Source organism: Phycodurus eques, chromosome 23, assembly GCF_024500275.1.
Source record: "Phycodurus eques isolate BA_2022a chromosome 23, UOR_Pequ_1.1, whole genome shotgun sequence".
NCBI classification, from domain to species: Eukaryota; Metazoa; Chordata; class Actinopteri; order Syngnathiformes; family Syngnathidae; genus Phycodurus; species Phycodurus eques.
The window spans coordinates 2,787,322-2,804,351 of record NC_084547.1 but is presented as its reverse complement, the minus strand read 5'-3'; the positions used below and the strand labels follow the sequence as shown (position 1 = coordinate 2,804,351).

The window sequence follows — 17,030 nt, the reverse complement described above, 5'->3', positions numbered from 1 at the left end:
CAGTCCAGTCACCATCAAAACCACAAAAGTGTGTGAATGCGTTTCCATCTGTTCATTTGTTGGTGAATCCAGACAGGTGGGCAGTTGGCATAGGTGGGGGACACATGCATGACTTTGCAATCCGTCTAATTGGTACATTGTATGGTCTGGTTTTGATACAATACAACACAGCATCTGCATATCCCCATCAAATGTCGATATTGCAAAAAAAACAAAACAAAAAAAAAACCTTACTGTCTTTTCATTTGATTTGACGGCGGCAACTTATTGTGACACTGGTTCCGTGTGATCAAATGTGACTTCAAACATTGTCTTTCCTGTCCTAAAGGTTGAAGCGTTCACGAGGACAAGCCACAGCTTGTAAAGGCTAATTACAAGGTCTCTGCCCGAGTAAAAGGGGTTCATTGTGAGAGGTGTCATTCTGGTGCAATGACAAGGGTGACAAACTCTTCCTACCATACTCACCTGTATTTATTTTTTTTTTTTGCCATTGCACTTACCCAATTGAAAAGCGTCTGAAAAGCGGTCGGAAGCTTGAGCGGCGTCGACCTGCTCGGACAGGGAAGAACAATGATGAGGTCAAAGGGTCAAAGCTTGGCGTTGCTTCCCTTCCTGCTTCTCGGAATGACTTGCAATACTTCCCATGTAAAAGTCAATAAGGCTTTAAAAGTGAGACGGGGTCAGTCGGCCTACCTTCAGGAAGGGGACCTGCAGTTCCTGATCCCGCTTCAAAAGGATTCATGCAAAGTGGAAGTGGTGTTAAATGAGCCCATAACCCAACGAGTGGGAAAAGTCTTGCCTCAGGTAATGGAAAATCAGACACAAAGACTTTGTGAGTTCTTTGTTACAGTTTGCTGGTTTCTCTGTCAATACAAAGGTGCGTCAACCCTGTTTCAACTTATATTGATTTCATTTTTTCTCCAGGTTTTTAACTGCCATTATCAGGAGAATGAGGTCAGGTATCTCCATCATGGTTCTCCACTGTTAACGGAGGACACAGTCAAGCTTCGACTGTATTGGTACATTACCTTAATACATAGTTTTTCAGATGTTTTTTTTTGTGGATTATATTTATCTATTTGTCTTGTACATTTTCAGTTTGTAGCGATAGTTTATGAGTTTTTACAGTATGCAGGTACTTTTCTTTTCTGTACTGCCCTTGCATGTGGGAAAGGAGAGCCGCAGTCGTTGATGTGGTTTTCATCCATTTATTTAACACCAGGGGAACAGAAAAATGCAAACATATCGAGAAGACTTAGCCGGGAGCTGTTGTCGGCCACAGCTCACACCCAGAGGCTCACATGCAGACTCGATGATGTCACATGCCACCCCAACAAGCCCTGCCTCTTAAAAGCCCATTTATAACACACAAACACTACAATTTGTACAGTATTTTCTGTACATTTGATGCTTGCATTTTTTGGGGGGGTTTTGTTCAGCTACATTTACAATGTGTTTAAAAAGTGTGCTTAAACATGTTTGAATCATGGAGGAGGGTTGAAACCGGACCTTTACGTATTGTGCAGGTTTTGAATGTATCCCCAGCGATACTTTACTGTATACTTTTTATTTAATGGCTTTAAAATAACCACCCTGTGTTTCTGATCAGGTTCACCGAGACTGACACATACATTGAGGTTTTTTCTCTCCATGTTGACATCGTGGAACCCGACTGCAGTAGAATCAAGCTTGGACCTACATTTTTGCAAGTTCCAGTATATGGCATCTCTGTTAATATTGATGGCAATGTGGTGTCCTTCCACTATGAAAGGCGGTCCAGTTTAGAGTGTAGCATCCATCTCAGTACCCATGACACGCACCTACCAGCTCATGGGCAACTGGTTACTGGAAACCCAGAAGAAGCTGCCAAGAGAGGGGATGTGCCACTGAGCTACATTGAGGGTACATGGGTCCATGTAGAACGCATCCCCTGGGATGTCTCTCAAAACTAATGTGAAATATAATTTTTCCCAGAACATCCAGCTAGATGTAATTCTGATGTCTGCCTGAAGGGTGTGAAGCCCGTCAGGTTCATCAAAGTTCCCTGCGACGAATTCTTGGTGATGGGGCTGAAATACCAGCACATGACTCCTCCATCTCCTGACGTTGACTACATTGCAATCAGACTTGACCTCAAAGACACGAGGAGTGGCAACATATATCAGGCAATTTGACTTTATTGTGTTAAAAATTGTTTTATGGAAGAGATGCACTAAATACAGGGGAACAAAATATGATGCGGAGATCGAACAAATATGGAGGAGATATGGGGCCCCAAGACAGCCCTGGGGAACACTTTTTTTTTAAAATAAAAAAATCCGCCATCTGAAGCCAGTTTCACTGAGCAACTTATCACTTAGTAGGCATGTACTGTAAGGCATGGGTAGAACCACACAAAAAGTCTCTAAAACCCAGGCCAGAAAAGACAGGAAGTCTGCCATTTTGGCCTGAAGCCATGTAATTCGCAATTCAATGTGGTTTGGTCATATTCAGATGTTCTTCAAAAACGAACTACTAAATTTTAACCCCGGATACTGGACAGATGGGTGACACGAACAGCATAACATTTGGCATGCATGTCTGTCATGAGGAGACTCGCAAAAACAGTCTCAAGAACCCATGCCTGAAGGGACAACGATCAAACAAATGTGGGGTACATGTGGGGCCCTAAGACAGAGCCCTGTGGAAGGCCATTTTTTCCCCCCAAATTTAGATCCTGGAGCCAGTTTGATTCACAACATGAAATTTGGCAGGCATGTCTATCATGAGACAAAAAAGTCTCAAGAGCCCATGCCTGGAAAGAAACGGGAAGTCAAACATTTGGGAGAAATATTATTGGAAATGAATTTCTGAATGTAATTGATATTTAATTATTTATATTGCTCACACTGTATGGACACTTTGGAAGTTAATCCTTTGAAGAATTTACTGACAATGAATACATTTCATGATTTTTAACCATAGCTGTATTTTCCTGTGAAGTCTGAACAGATCTGGATTCCAGTGCAGATTACAGGCGCGCTGGTGAACAAGGCGCCAGCGGTATCGTTCATGCCGACGTTCATCCTGGAGGTGGACCAATTCATCCTCACCCTACTGTCCACCACCACATTAGACGGTGAGGATGAGGAAACACCGCAAGAGAGGCTGATCTTTAACATCACCAAAGCGCCTTCTGACGGCTTCATCACTCACCTGTCCGACCAAACGCGCCCAATTTATTCCTTCACATGGTTGGATTTAAATGGCATGCTCATTGCATATCAGCCCCCTAACGCCTCTCATACCCAGCGCAGGCACTTTAAGGTTGTATTTCCTTTGCACATTTACTATATAAAACATTGTGGTGGAATCCATGGATCTTATAAATACTTCCTGTACAGATGGAAATTGAAGTTCATGATTTTTTCTTTGCGAAGAGCCCACCAATGACTGTGCACATGTCTGTCCGGAATGCCGACACCAATGCGCCCAGAGTTTCCTGGAACATGGGTATGGTCAGTTTTGGGGATTGTTTTTTTTAGCATTTTCATAAGCAGGGAAATCACGTCAGGTTCTAATGACATAGCAGCTGTGGAATTACAGTACTTGACCAGTTGAGCAATTTGTCTTCTAGGTCTCAGCCTATTGGAAGGTCAATCACGTCCGATAACATGGGAACAGCTCCAGATTGTGGATAATAACAACGTAGAGGCTGTCCGTATCATCACCGTGGGCGGCCTTCTGCATGGAAGACTGACTTTAAGAGGTATTATGGTTGCTTTACATTCTGCTTTCTAGTTTTAGTAGAAAACTGCTTTGTTTCTGTGTTGATATCAGTCTTAATCCAAGTAAATAGCCTTTCGAGAGGGGGGCAATATATGTAGATACACTGTATATCAGATTCAGTGAGCTGTGTTTGCTATCTCCAGGTGGAAAGGGCTTCATGTTTACCATCAGCGACATTAAAGCCGGGACTGTTTGCTATCATCACGACGACAGCGACTCCACCAGTGACTTCATCGTCTTCCGCATCACTGATGGTCACCACCAGACCCGGCACAAGTTCCCCATAAAGATCCTGCCTAAAGATGACAGCCCTCCATTCCTCATTGCCAACAAGTTGCTGGAGGTGTCACAGGGTCAGACAACGCTGTTGAAAGGCACCGCCCTTCAGGCTTCCGATATCGACTCCAGCAGCGACTACATCCTCTTTAACATCACCAGACCCCCACAGGCGGGAGAAATCATGAAGTTTCCAGGACCAGGGCTAACAGGTCAGAGAATCACATCCCACCCTTCTTTATTTTGTGAGATAATCCGCCTGCCGGATATTGGAAAAAAAAAACAAGAGTAATTGACAACTCTATCTCCGATTTTAATAGTTTAAACCGCAACTTAAGAGTGTGGCGAAAGTCTTTATATATTTCCTTTTTTTCTGTCAGTTTGAGAAGCTTTTATGGGCTTCAAAGTGCTCCAACGCTGTCCGTGCCAAGTTTCTCGAAATAGGCTCTGTTCTTGACAAACCACCCAGCGGAAGGCCTGCTACTATCACCACTGATGAAAACACCTGAAGTCGGTACAGGTAAAGTTTTATCACTGTTCGAGGCATCAGCTCAATCAAGCTTTTGTTGATGCTGAGTTGCTATGCGGCCTTCCGGATAGACTTTTCTTGGTTTTACGCGAATGGGAGTTTGGTGCTCTCATAAGTGGTGGTAAATAGCCGTTGCAGCAGTATGATGGACAAAACGCTTCTCAAACTGGCGCTTAACTGTAACACTGTATACAAGAACATTGGTTTGGACTTCAATATCCCACGTTCGAAACCTTTTCAACAATTTTCCTGTTTATTTTCGCCAGGTTACCCAGTTCGCAAATTTTTGCAGAGGGACCTCTCTCAGTCCATGGTTTATTATCGACACACAGGGAATGAGGTGTTTGGTGACTCCTTTGAGTTTGTGCTGTCAGATTTCCAGGATCCCCCGAACTTGTCAGAGCCTCAGGTATACATGTTAGCATTTGCTCTAATACAAACAAGGGGACATATACACTATTCACAAAAAGTTAGGGATATTGATCTTTCAAGGTAAATTTTAGCGCAAACCTAAGTGTATGTAAAAATCAAAGAGATTTGTGTGTTTTTTGACATCTTTCTGTCATGCAGGTAGTCATGTTGTACATTGAGCCGGTACCACACAAACCACCAAGGGAGGTTCCTAGCGCCAGACGGTGCCTTGTGGTCAAAGAGACAGACGTGGTCCATATAACACAGCAACACCTTCAGTTTGTAGACAAGGACTCGCCAGACAGTGATCTGACATACACGGTTACAACTCCACCTTTCTTCAGTGATCGTCACAGGTCAGTATGCCATACTCCAAATGTTATGAAAAGGAAAATTTGGGACATTTTTGTTTGCTAGATTGGCATAAAGCCTGGTTGGAGCAGAGAAATAGTCTACCAAACACACATTTCTGAATAAACATTCCATAGCAGCAGCAGCGAGGATGCAGGGAGGTTATTCCTGGTGGACAGCATACCCAAATTCACCAAAGACACCAATGCGCCAGTGTTGAGGCTCTTCACACAGGTAATTCCTTTTTGTCAGCCAATATGTATTTGATTTCACAATACTAAATGATCTGTCCATTTTACGGTCCCACTTCACATTCGCGCTTTCTGAATGACTGTAATCTAATACCTGTACTCTGTATATTGCATTGTATGTTTTTCCGTACACTGTTTCTCGCAGATAGAATTTTATTCTCAATCAGTGAGTTTCTTTTGACTTCAGTGCTGAGGAGAAATCGTACGACAGATCCAAGTCCAAATTCCATGCTGTCGCATTCGAATGTAGTGTGATAATATTTGGAACTTTGGATTGCTCTGTAGTTTCGTCCAATTACTGTCCTTTCTTGGCTTGTCTCTTCCTGGTCCTGGTCTCCTGGTCTCAGCATGCCATCAACTTCATGAAAGTAGCCTACATGCCTCCAACTATGGATATTGGTCCTTTTCCTCGGTATATCCAGTTTGTTCTCTCAGTAACCAATCAACATGGCAAAACACTTGATGGGATCTGCTTTAACGTTACTGTGGTACCAGTGGACAACCAACCGCCACAGGTACAATGTAGCAACACCCAAAACAGCAGGACCTTCTTGTAATTCTTACAATTGCTTTTTTTTCTTGATCAGAATACTCAGAACTGTATAATGCACCATTTCAGGTCATCGCGAACCCTGTAATGGTAGACGAGGGTGGAGAGTGCTGGCTTGGCCCAGAACACCTGCTGCTGTCAGATGCGGACTCTGTCGAAGAAGCCTTGCATTTGGAGCTTCTGCGAGAACCACAGCACGGAGCGCTGCAGCTTAACAACTTTCCACTGAAACCTGGACAAACTTTTACTTTGCATGACCTGACAAGTCATATCGTTGGGTTAGATAGCTTCATTCTCTAAGATTCATCAGTGGTAATTTTCACAACTTAGTCTTAAGCAGAGGTAGCAAAAGTACTCACACTCTACTGGAGTAAAAGTACAGTACCGATTAAACTAAGTAAAAGTCAAAAAGGGAGACTGAAATGCATTTAAAGACAAATGTCAAAACCCGTTTTGAATACAATGAATTTTTTGTTTGATCTGTACACAAAATAGTGTCCCGCTTTTATTTATTCAGGCTTTTATGCTCTTTAAAACATGTTTCTATAGCTTTACTAATGTTGTGAAGTGACAAAAAGTGAAACAATACTCATTACCTGTATGGTTTTTAGGCTGGCATAAGAAACTTGTCTTTATCTCTCTGTCTATATCTTTTTTTTCTTTTTTTTTTGGTCGTATCATCCGCAGCGATTCAATAAAAGTCTAGTGCAGCAAAGTCAGGAGTAGACATTACAGACAATGTTTTTCAAATGTAGAACGTAATAGTAAAAAGTCATCCGAAAAATGAATACTCAAGTAAATCACAGATATCTGAAAAATCTACTCACAGTAACAAACAACCCCTGCTCGAAGGGTTAATAAAACCTTCATGTTGTCTTTTCAGGTACAGTCACGACAATTCCGAAACTGTGAAGGACAACATTGAACTAGCTGTAACAGATGGTGTCAATAAAATCAGTTTGATTCTGCAAGTGAACGTAAGTATGCACATCGCAGAGAATTACACGTGGCGAGTCCGTTTTTCTCGGGTCACAGCAAAATATTACAAGCACTATAGTTGTTCTTCATGCCTTCAAAAAGTATTTTTTTCTTTTTAGGTATCTCCTATCAATGATGAAGTCCCGGTGCTGGTTGCCGGCCTGAAACCGGTGCTCACGTGTGCCGAGGGGCAGACGATCGTCATTTCATCGGAGTACATCGATGCTATTGACGCAGACACTGACAACGACAGCCTCGCCTTCCTGATTGCACGACAGCCCCGCCACGGGTTGGTGCTGAGAAACGGCGTGGTCGTCGATAACTTCATTCAAGCGGACATCAGCGCAGGCATTATCAGCTACGAGCACACGGGTAAGCAGCAAGAACGCACAAAGACATTATTCTGCCCCTAAACTTTTCTTTCATCTCATTAGGACACGTTTAAAACCAGATTATTAGCCTTGAGAAATATGATCTCTTCTACTATTTCTACTCAGCACTCGGACAACAGTATTTGGATATGAAAATAGCAGATAGATGATCATGCACATACAGTATGTGCAAGACATAACGAAGTGTCAAGCCATCACCTTGAAGTTTTCGGCAAGTCCCAAGTTACGATTTAATCAACTACATTATCCTTGAATCCAAATGTAAAAAGCTCCTTCCATTAAAGTTGTGTCATGTGGCCTCGACACTTCACGTTGTGGCCTCGACACTTCGCGTCATAGCGTATGCCTACCGATGGGTTGCCAGGTTTGTGCACATTCCGCACAAAAAAACAAAACAAAAAAAATGTTTTCGAAAACAAAACAAAGAGCACGCCATTGTGAAAATGCATATTTTAAAATGTAAACAGGCCAGACCTGTCAACTGAGTCATGTCGTTCAAGGCTAAGTCAAGTCGAGTCTTGTGGATACAAAGTCAAGTTGAGTCTTTCATAAGTTTTAGCCAAGCATGTCTTAAGTCCTACAATTGGCAACTTAAGTCTGACTTAAGTCCCACACCTCTAACAAACCTCTTTGTGGTTGTGGTTTTAGGGCAGGAGATTGGTCTCACTCCGCATCATGACACTATCACCTTTGTGATTTCTGATGGAGAAACAGAAAAATATGCATTATGCTGCAGTGGAAGAAAGATGAATATCGGAAGCAGAGAAGCATCTCTCCCTGTGTATGACCTCCACATCACCATTTTCCCGGTCAACAGCCAGCCACCCTCACTTAAAACAGGTGGACCATTCTATGTCAGACTAGTGTGTGATATCTAGACTAACATCATAGCAAATATAATCGAAATTCTTTGCTTTGTTTGTAGGAGACATATTTGTGGTAGATGAAGGTGGGAGGGCCCAGATAAAAGCAAGTCACCTGAAGGTGTCTGATGTGGACACAGTTGTGGATGAACTGGTGGTCAGTTTGGTTACTCTGCCTCAGTTTGGGTACCTTGAAAATGTCCTGCCGAGACCTGGCTTTGAGAAAAGCAACATGGGTGTGAGCATAGGTAAGCATCGTGATACGGTTGGTTATCTTTACCCACTGACTCTTGTTTAAAACGTTGAGACACGCAGTAGCTCCTCTTCCATGCTGTAGATTGGCCCGAGGTGAGGCGCAACATTCGAGATGGGATGGTTGGCATTAACAACACCTCTCGATTTATCAGTCGACGATTTGGAAATGGAGGATATTTTAAGTAATTCAGTGAAGTTATTTAAGACAACGCCGTTTGAGTAGAATGTACCAGCAGATTGGCAGAATCTCAACGTGGACAAGCAAGGATGTACACACAGATAAAAACAAGAGAGAGAGAGAGACACACACACACACACACACACACACACACTCTCTCTTTGGAGGCTAATGGATGCTAATGCTTTATTCTCCTTAGCTGCGTCCCAATCCTCTGAGGAGCTCCCGATCATTTGGGTTGCATCTTTCTCTCATCGGGAGAAACATAAGGGTTTATTGCGATGTGGGCTTGGCAGCACCCCGGTGGTTTCCTTTTACAAAGCACAAATGCATTGTTTGATCATTTGATCATGTCAAAAACACTGCTTTTCTTACTTGTCTTCTTTCCCTAGACTACTGTTCTTACAGAGACATCGTTGCGGGTCAAATCAACTATGTGCAGTCCAGGCACCAAAAGCTGGAGCCAACGGCCGACCAGTTAATCCTCTGCGTTTCAGACGGCAAATTCAGCTCTGCCCGCGTAACGTTCAACGTTGCAGTCAACCCAACGAACGACGAGATCCCGGAGTTTGTGGCTCAAAATATTACGGTGAGCTTTTCTCTTCGTTAGCAGTCACATGGTCCACTGACTACTGCTTTCCGTTTAGGTACAAGAAGGACAAATGAAGCATCTGGACCTGTCTGTGTTAAATGCAACAGATCTTGATCTACCCAAGAATATCCTGCTCTTCCATGTTGTTAAACCACCTCGGCATGGCAATATCATTCGCCACCACATCGACACACGTCTGGTTGCTAATTTGGAATCCACTGTGGTTGACTTCACAATGGCAGAGCTAACAAATGGTATGTGTAAGTCGATGTTATGTCAATACATATAGTAGTTTATTGTAGTAGGTTTGGGTTTGTGTGTATTCCCTTTCAAAAGCTATTCAATGATGATAAGCAAGGAAAATGGTATGGACTAATTACGAAGCCACTCTGGTTTGTCAGAGAACATGAGTGATCCACACTTTAACCACATATTTAGAATCACTGGTCAAGAGAGAACGAGTTTTTTTTCTTTCTGTGTTGTATCTTCACTGTCTTGCAGGTAAAGCTGTGGCATACACACACGACGACTCTGAACATTTGGAGGACAGCTTTACTATCGAATTAACGGATGGCAGACACAAAATCCAAAAACAAGTGATGGTTGAAGTATTGGCAGTCAATGACAACAAGCCTCATTTAATAAGGTTAGATCAGAAGAATTTAATCAATGCTAATGTTGAATTGGACCAGAGTTCTTCGAGATCCATGTTTTAGGGCGAGTCACGAAAGTTTTTATTGTCTTATATGCAGTATGCAGTTTCAATTTAGAAGCGATCACTTTCATAAGAGATTGGACATGGCTTCAGAGGCTGTATTTAGAAAAAAAAGGCATTCCCCAGGGCTCTGTCTCGAGGCCCCACCTCTACTCCACATTTGTTCTGTTGTTGCAGCATGTCTTTTCGAGCGGGAAACTTTTTTTATGAGTAAACTCGTTATAGGCACACCTGCGAAATTTCATGTTGCTAGCGTCACCCACTGTACGACATTCAAATTTGGTAGCAATCGGCCAATCGGGTCAAGTTCGTTTTTGAATTACCCCTGGAAAACTGGTAAACTCCCTGTATCTTTTTAAGTATCTGTATTTTTTTTGGTTTACCTTTTTCTGGTTGTACTTATGATAGACATACCAACCAAATTTCATGTTGCTGAGTGAAACTGGCAAAATTTTCAAGCACTACAGCACTACCACAACCAATTTATGGTGGCCTAAATGAAACCTCAGTAGAAATGTTATTACAACTGCTCATAATGTGTGATGATAAACATTTGTTACACTGCGTCCTTCAGAAACAATAGACTGGACGTGGAGCCAGGAGAGACCAGGCTAATAACCAGTGTAACCCTCTTCGCACAGGACCATGACACTCCCTCTTCGCAGGTCATGTACATATTTAAGAGTGTACCTGCACAAGGACTCCTCCAGCTTAAGGTCTGTGTACTGCAGTACAGGGTATGCTTTCCATTTTGTAAGGGGAGTTCACCTAAGTTGGACTAATTTCTTTCGCAGCATGTTCAGAACTGGCTGCCGCTGAAAGCTGGGGCAAACTGTACTCAGGAAATGGTGGACATGAATCGTCTGCGCTATGTGCACAGGGACTCCTTCGGTACTACAAGGCAGGACGTTTTCATTTTCTACCTACATGACGGACAGAATCAGTCTCCCTTGCAGCAATTCAACATATCTGTCAAACACGTGGAAAAAGGTATTTGAATACTCCCGAGAGTCAGTGATGTACTGTACTTAAATATATATTTTTCTGGTGTCTGTAGGTTACTTTAGAACATAAGTACATTTCAGAGTACTTTTCAGGGCTTTCACAATTTTTAATTTTTTTTTTTTTTTACGTTTAGACTTCTACTGAAGTATGAGTACTTTTCCACCTTTGCCTCAAATCCTTGGCACGTGTACAGACGTTTAAGTTGTCTATACTCCTCTATTATCTTCTTTCCAGGAACTATTGCCGTCTTTGTCAGCCCTGTAAGTGTCAGCCGCGGTGGTCGCGTGGTTCTCACCACCGACCTGCTGTTTGCTACAGACCGCGCAGGCCGGCCTGAGGAGCTTGTGTTTGTCGTGACCATGCCGGCAGCTCATGGATATTTGGAGAATATCAAGCAACATGGAGTAACAATCTCCACCTTCAGCCAGATGGATGTCACGGCGAACCGTGTAGCTTATGTGCATGACAAGCAAGCTAGCACACCCACAGAAACAATTCAGTGAGTCCCCTCCCACATTCTTTCAATACATTTGACACTTGATATAGCCCATTCTGTTCTTTAATCTGGAGCACAGCGGACCCGTCATAATCAGGGTTCGGCATTCGCAAATTCACCGATTTGCAGATTTGATTTGATTTTTTTCTAACGCCTGTTATTTGTGTAAACCCCAGACCCCTTATCAAAGTACACAAATCACAAGACCAAGTTCGAAAACTTAAGTTCCACCCATCCATCCATTTTCTTTCACCTATCCTGTCTTTGGTCAACTCAATATCCAAAGATTTACCAAACTGTCTGTTTCTGTGTTGGCAGGTTTGTTGTAAGTAACAACAAAACAAGCCGAAAAGGAGTACTGGAGGTGTCAGTAAAAATAGTTGATCACATACCCCCGTCGTTGTCCAACAAAGGCCTTCTAATTCCCCAAGGGTTCACCATGACCCTGAGTCCAGACTGCCTCGCCATGTCCGACCCTGACACTCCACTCAGTGCCCTGGTCTTTAAAGTCCTGCGACCTCCTCATCACGGCAAGCTGCTTTTACACGGGACCATGCTGACGGCCGGTTCCACTTTCACCCAGCAACACATCGAGGAGTTAGAGGTCACATATAAGCATAACGGAGAGCAGTCACAGATCGATCAATTTGAGTTCACTGCCACCGATAGCACCAATCGTGGCGTCCTGGTGGATGGGAAGTTACATCCTGAACCGCTGTCTTTCATCATTCAGGTAAATAAAAAGCTTAATAGTTTGGGCCCAAGCTTGCGGTGCCAAGGCCCTTGATATTACTTCATTTCCTTGTTGTTCAAACCCTTCCGACGTCAAGTCTCACATTCTCCATTTCAACATTTCAATAAATTCTGCAGCATTTCCATTCAGCGTCAAACCTTCAGCATTTACACGCAACTTTAACAGAAATTGCATCTCTAGTTTTGAATTGCTATTTAAATTGATCTGTCTTTAATTTTTAGATCAAGCTTTTGGATACATCATATCCCGAGGTTGTGAAGCTGCTCCCCTTTTGGAAGGCAGAGCTATTGCCTGATGGACGATATGGAATCTTTTTGTCATCTCAGGAGCTCAAAGCCAAAGACAATGACAGCAAAGAAGAGGAGCTGATATTCTCCATTGTTCGGCAGCCATATTTTGGTTACCTCGAAAATATTACGACAGGTCAGGAGTGTCTTTTGTCCACATCGGCGTTTGGTTAAGAACTGCAATCTGACGCTTCGGTTTCTCGTAGGCGGTTTCGTACGACAGCGTATCTCCCAAACGGATCTGAACAGGAGAATGACTGTCTACATTATCAATCCAGAGATGGACTCTCTGACAGACAGCTTGGAATTCAGGGTGTCAGATCCACACGGGAACACTGGACCTTCTTGCATGTACGGTTAATAAAAATGATATACAGTGTTCGCCGGCTAAGTATATTTTGCGGTTCATGGTTTGATGATTGACCTTCATTATCACCGCTCTTGTTCTTGCAGACTACAACTGAACTGGTCTCGTGTTGAGTTGTCCCAGGCCGAATACTGTGTGAATGAGGAGGAGAACAGAGTCTCAATGGAGATCATCCGAAAAGGAAATATAGCAGAGTTTTCATATGTCACTGTCAAGGTCTGTCAGATATGTTTTTCGCAGATTGTTTAAGAGCAGGGGTTCTCAAACTGCGGTTCACGAGCGGTAAATTATTATGTCGTATCCTTTAACAATATTCTTTTAAGAGTCTGACTTTTTATCGCGGCAAAATACGTCGTTGCAATAAAGGTAAGATTTTTTTTCAAAATATACGACTTTGTTGTCATGACTTTCTTTTATCGTGACATCATGACATTTCATCGCTATGGTATTTAGGGATACGCGTCGTAGTTATGTTTAATTGGCGTTAAGCTTATGAGGGTGTCCATGGAGAGTCACTGATGGTGTAGTGGTACACTCGCCTGACTTTGGTGCAGGCAGCGTGGGTTCCGTTCCCACTCAGTGACAGTATGAATATGACTGCGAATGGTTGTCCGTGTCTATAAGTGCCCTGCGACTGACTGGCGACCGGTTCAGGGTGTAGTCTGCCTTTCGCCCGAAGTCAGCTGGGAAAGGCTCCACCGCCCCGCGACCCTAACCAGGATAAGCGGTGTTGAAAATGGATGGATGGGTGTCCATGGAAGAATTCCCTCCCTGTAAAGTTTGATAGCCCCTCATTTAAAGATCGACTTTAATGACACTGCGTTCTCAATCAGTAGGCACTGATATGGGGTTGGTCACTCTTCACAGAAACCAGCCTTTCATTTTTTCTCGTGTTTCTTCGTGACAGGTGAAAGAGATGACTGCAACTGCTGGAAAAGATTTCCTCTCAAGCTCATCTTCCCTTATTCAATTTGATCCAGGTATACACCTTTTTCTTTCAAAAAGCCCGCACAATTCAAGAGTCGAATTGGCCGGCCGTGATATTACATTTGATAACATTTCGCTCGAACTATGGCCACCTCATTCGGAAAAATTTGAATTAAAGTCCCTTCCTTGAAAAAAATGGATCAGATTTGGCCCAGCTGTTATTCAGCCTCACAATTACTTGTTTTGCATTTGTACGTTTTTTTTCTGCCTTGGGAAGGAGTCTCTAGGAGGATCTGGAACATCGAAGTCATTCAGGATCAACTTGAAGAGGCAGATGAAGAACTTGAAGTTCTCCTAGTTCTTCCAGAAGGCACAGTTATTGGCAGCGTCAAAAAAGCTCAAGTTACCATCAAGGACTCGGGAAGAGGTACATATTTAGGATTTTTTTGGGATGCATTAAAAGGATCAAATGCATATTCAGGTGTTATTATTCATCCACAATTGGAAACCACAGGGCAGTGCAAGCAAAACCACGGTCACGAATCGTCTATCCTCAGGGGTAAGACCATTCAGTCTGATAAATACGCTCAGAATTTATCTGGAAGGCTCTGGAAACTGTCACTTGGTACGCAATCAGCCAACCATGAACAAGTAAGCTTCTCCAAAAAGAACATCAGGGTTGAAGGCAAATCCAAATCTGTAAGTCCCCAGAACTCTTATTCTTCTGCATGAAGTTTATTTTGAAATGGCCTTAGTGCATTTCTTGACAGTACATGATATTTTGTTAAAAGTCCTCAAACACCAAAGTTGTTTTTATTTTCAGAAAGGAAGAAGGGCAAAGATCCATGTCGTTAGCAGGGAGGGTAAGCAGCGGGCATTGGCAGAGCTCATTAATTCGAAGCATGGCCCTCAAAGAACATTCCCCAACCGTGGAAAAAGTGAACATGTGAGTGAAATTATGTGAATTTACACTGCTCAATACGGTAATCATTACAGTGTTACTTGAATGAACCGTTTGCAACATCAACCTGTCTAGGTAGAAAGTAATAATAGCAGACAGCTATTTTTTTTCCTTGTAGGCTACAACTGATACCTTCGTACCTAAGCCATGTTCTCCCGAAGTGATGGGACTCTTGCATTTCAACCAGACTGCCAATCAGATCTTTTATTGCAACGGTGTCTCCTGGAGATCCTGGACGCCAACAGACCAGGTCTTTGTTTAATCTATGATTTGAAACCCAGGAGCTAAACAGATTTGTGGCCAACCCAATGTTGTAAGAAAGCATTGTAGCCAAGATCACATGAACTGAGACCGCGTCGAAACCAAGACTTTGCGCAGTTGATGCCAAGTCACTGCCAAGACTTTGAGCAGTTAAGGCGATGTCGAGACCAAGAATTTGATGAAATGCAACCAAGTCGAGACCAATACTTTGAGGAGTTCAGGCCAAGGCGCGACAGGAATGTTAGGAGTCGAGGGCAATTCCAGACCAAGACTCGGAGGGGTTGAGACCAAGTCGAGACCAAAACATTGAGGAGTTGAAGGAAAGTCGAGGCCAATACTGAGCTGTTGAGACCATGTTAACACCAAAACATTGAGGAGTGGAAGGAAAGTCCAGACCAAGACTTTGAGAATATATGGCTAAGTTGAGACCAAGACTGTGGAGTTGAGGGTAGGTTTGGAATAAGACTGAGGTGTTGAGACCAAGTCTAAGGTTCAGCACAAAACCAATATTTCTGCATCTGAGGCAAGATTGAATCCGAGATAAAGTCGACAATCTCTAAAACTGGTCTTGAGACATGGCCTCTAGACTCAGACCGACATTGAGCACTATCCCAAAATTGTAACTACCTCAGGTTTCCACATTTACACGTTTATCTTTGTTCGATTGTCATTATTCTTGACGAGAAATTAACCACTTGACCAGAAACCCCAAACAATGATGTGCCTCCAAATAGATGGTGAGAACTCCACAGTGTCCTCGGGGTTGGACCTTTCACAGCGGCCACTGCTACATCCTCATCAAGAAGCACAAAGTGTCGTGGATTGGAGCGAATCGAAGCTGTAAAGAGAGGTGCGCATGAACGTGGAAGCACCGACACGATCGGTTGAAGGACAAGAGACCAAACTGGGAACTATATTGCCATTTCAGAAACGGGGGAGGATTCTATTGCTTACGACCAAACAAAACGCGTTTTTATCTTCGAATGCGTGATGTCAGCAGCCAATCAATGTTCATGTTTTCAATAGTTTCAAGTTATCATAACAGCAAACGCTGTAAACACGTTTTGGAAGTGATGATAAGCCGCAGATTTCCGCAATGCAGCGGGGTTTGGGGATTTCCGCGACAGACAAGGAGAAACGTTCCACATAAAAAAATAAAACATCAAACTCGTGGGCCTCAGTACGTGAACCTCACTTGCTATATTGTGAGAAGAGAATGAAAAGCCTGGAAAATGTGATGTTCAACTATTTTCTTTCCAGATATAAAGGCACCCTTGCAAGTGTTTTCTCGAAAGGTGACATGGATTGGCTGTGGAACTTTGGCAGGAGGCAACCGTTCTGGATAGGTCTGTAGACCAGTTTTTGCTTGGTGTGTCCAGTAAAAAGCATTTCTCATCATTTTGGGTATGTCGAAGGACGTGCCATATAAACTTGATCGATATTGCATTTTAACAGCAATATTATTTTTGAAAGAAAAACTTTACATTAATCAGAAATAGAGTCTCGACGTTGATACTGTGATTAAAAACAAAGAAACAGCGCTTTCTTATGAGACTAATTATATTTGTATCTCAGAGTCAAGCATTGATTATTTTGACCGGCTTTACCTGCTTTTCCCTTTTATCGCTGCAGGCCTTAATGAGAGAGACTCCCAAGGATCCTGGGAGTGGGCAGACGGAGAGAGCGTCGTCTACACAAACTGGACTCGGGCACCCTCGCCCTCCAGCGTGAAAGGGGGCAAAAAGTGTGTCCTGGTGTGGAGGAGGGCAAAATGGCAAAGAAGGGACTGCAAGAGCGGCCGAGCTCACAGCTATATATGCTCCATCAAGATTTGAATCCAACTGAGGGCTTTTGATCCATGCC

The 17,030-nt window shown here is 43.1% G+C and overlaps 1 protein-coding gene across 1 annotated transcript; it reads left to right on the top strand.

Annotated features, from left to right (window-relative positions):
• The first annotated feature begins 573 nt into the window (after positions 1–573).
• frem1a (Fras1 related extracellular matrix 1a) lies at positions 574–17,002 on the top strand. The gene is made up of 35 exons (XM_061669698.1): positions 574–804; positions 925–1,019; positions 1,610–1,902; positions 1,975–2,165; positions 2,983–3,306; positions 3,384–3,492; positions 3,617–3,748; positions 3,912–4,256; positions 4,840–4,982; positions 5,144–5,340; positions 5,479–5,569; positions 5,934–6,101; positions 6,206–6,414; positions 7,020–7,113; positions 7,234–7,486; positions 8,155–8,346; positions 8,432–8,617; positions 9,195–9,391; positions 9,450–9,648; positions 9,896–10,040; positions 10,684–10,825; positions 10,904–11,099; positions 11,349–11,613; positions 11,929–12,343; positions 12,586–12,787; positions 12,858–13,002; positions 13,105–13,234; positions 13,926–13,998; positions 14,223–14,372; positions 14,460–14,644; positions 14,769–14,891; positions 15,025–15,156; positions 15,902–16,017; positions 16,428–16,513; positions 16,800–17,002. The coding sequence occupies exons 1-35, from the start codon at positions 574–576 to the stop codon at positions 17,000–17,002; spliced, it is 6,357 nt and encodes a 2,118-aa protein (XP_061525682.1).
• The last annotated feature ends 28 nt before the right edge of the window (positions 17,003–17,030 follow it).

Coding starts and splice junctions, on each gene's coding strand:
- frem1a (XM_061669698.1), top strand. CDS start 574: ATGAGGTCAAAGGGTCAAAGCTTGGCGTTGCTTCCCTTCCTGCTTCTC. Junction 11,100..11,348: donor TGTCAAACACGTGGAAAAAG/GTATTTGAATAC, acceptor TCTTCTTTCCAG/GAACTATTGCCGTCTTTGTC. Junction 16,514..16,799: donor GAGGCAACCGTTCTGGATAG/GTCTGTAGACCA, acceptor TTATCGCTGCAG/GCCTTAATGAGAGAGACTCC.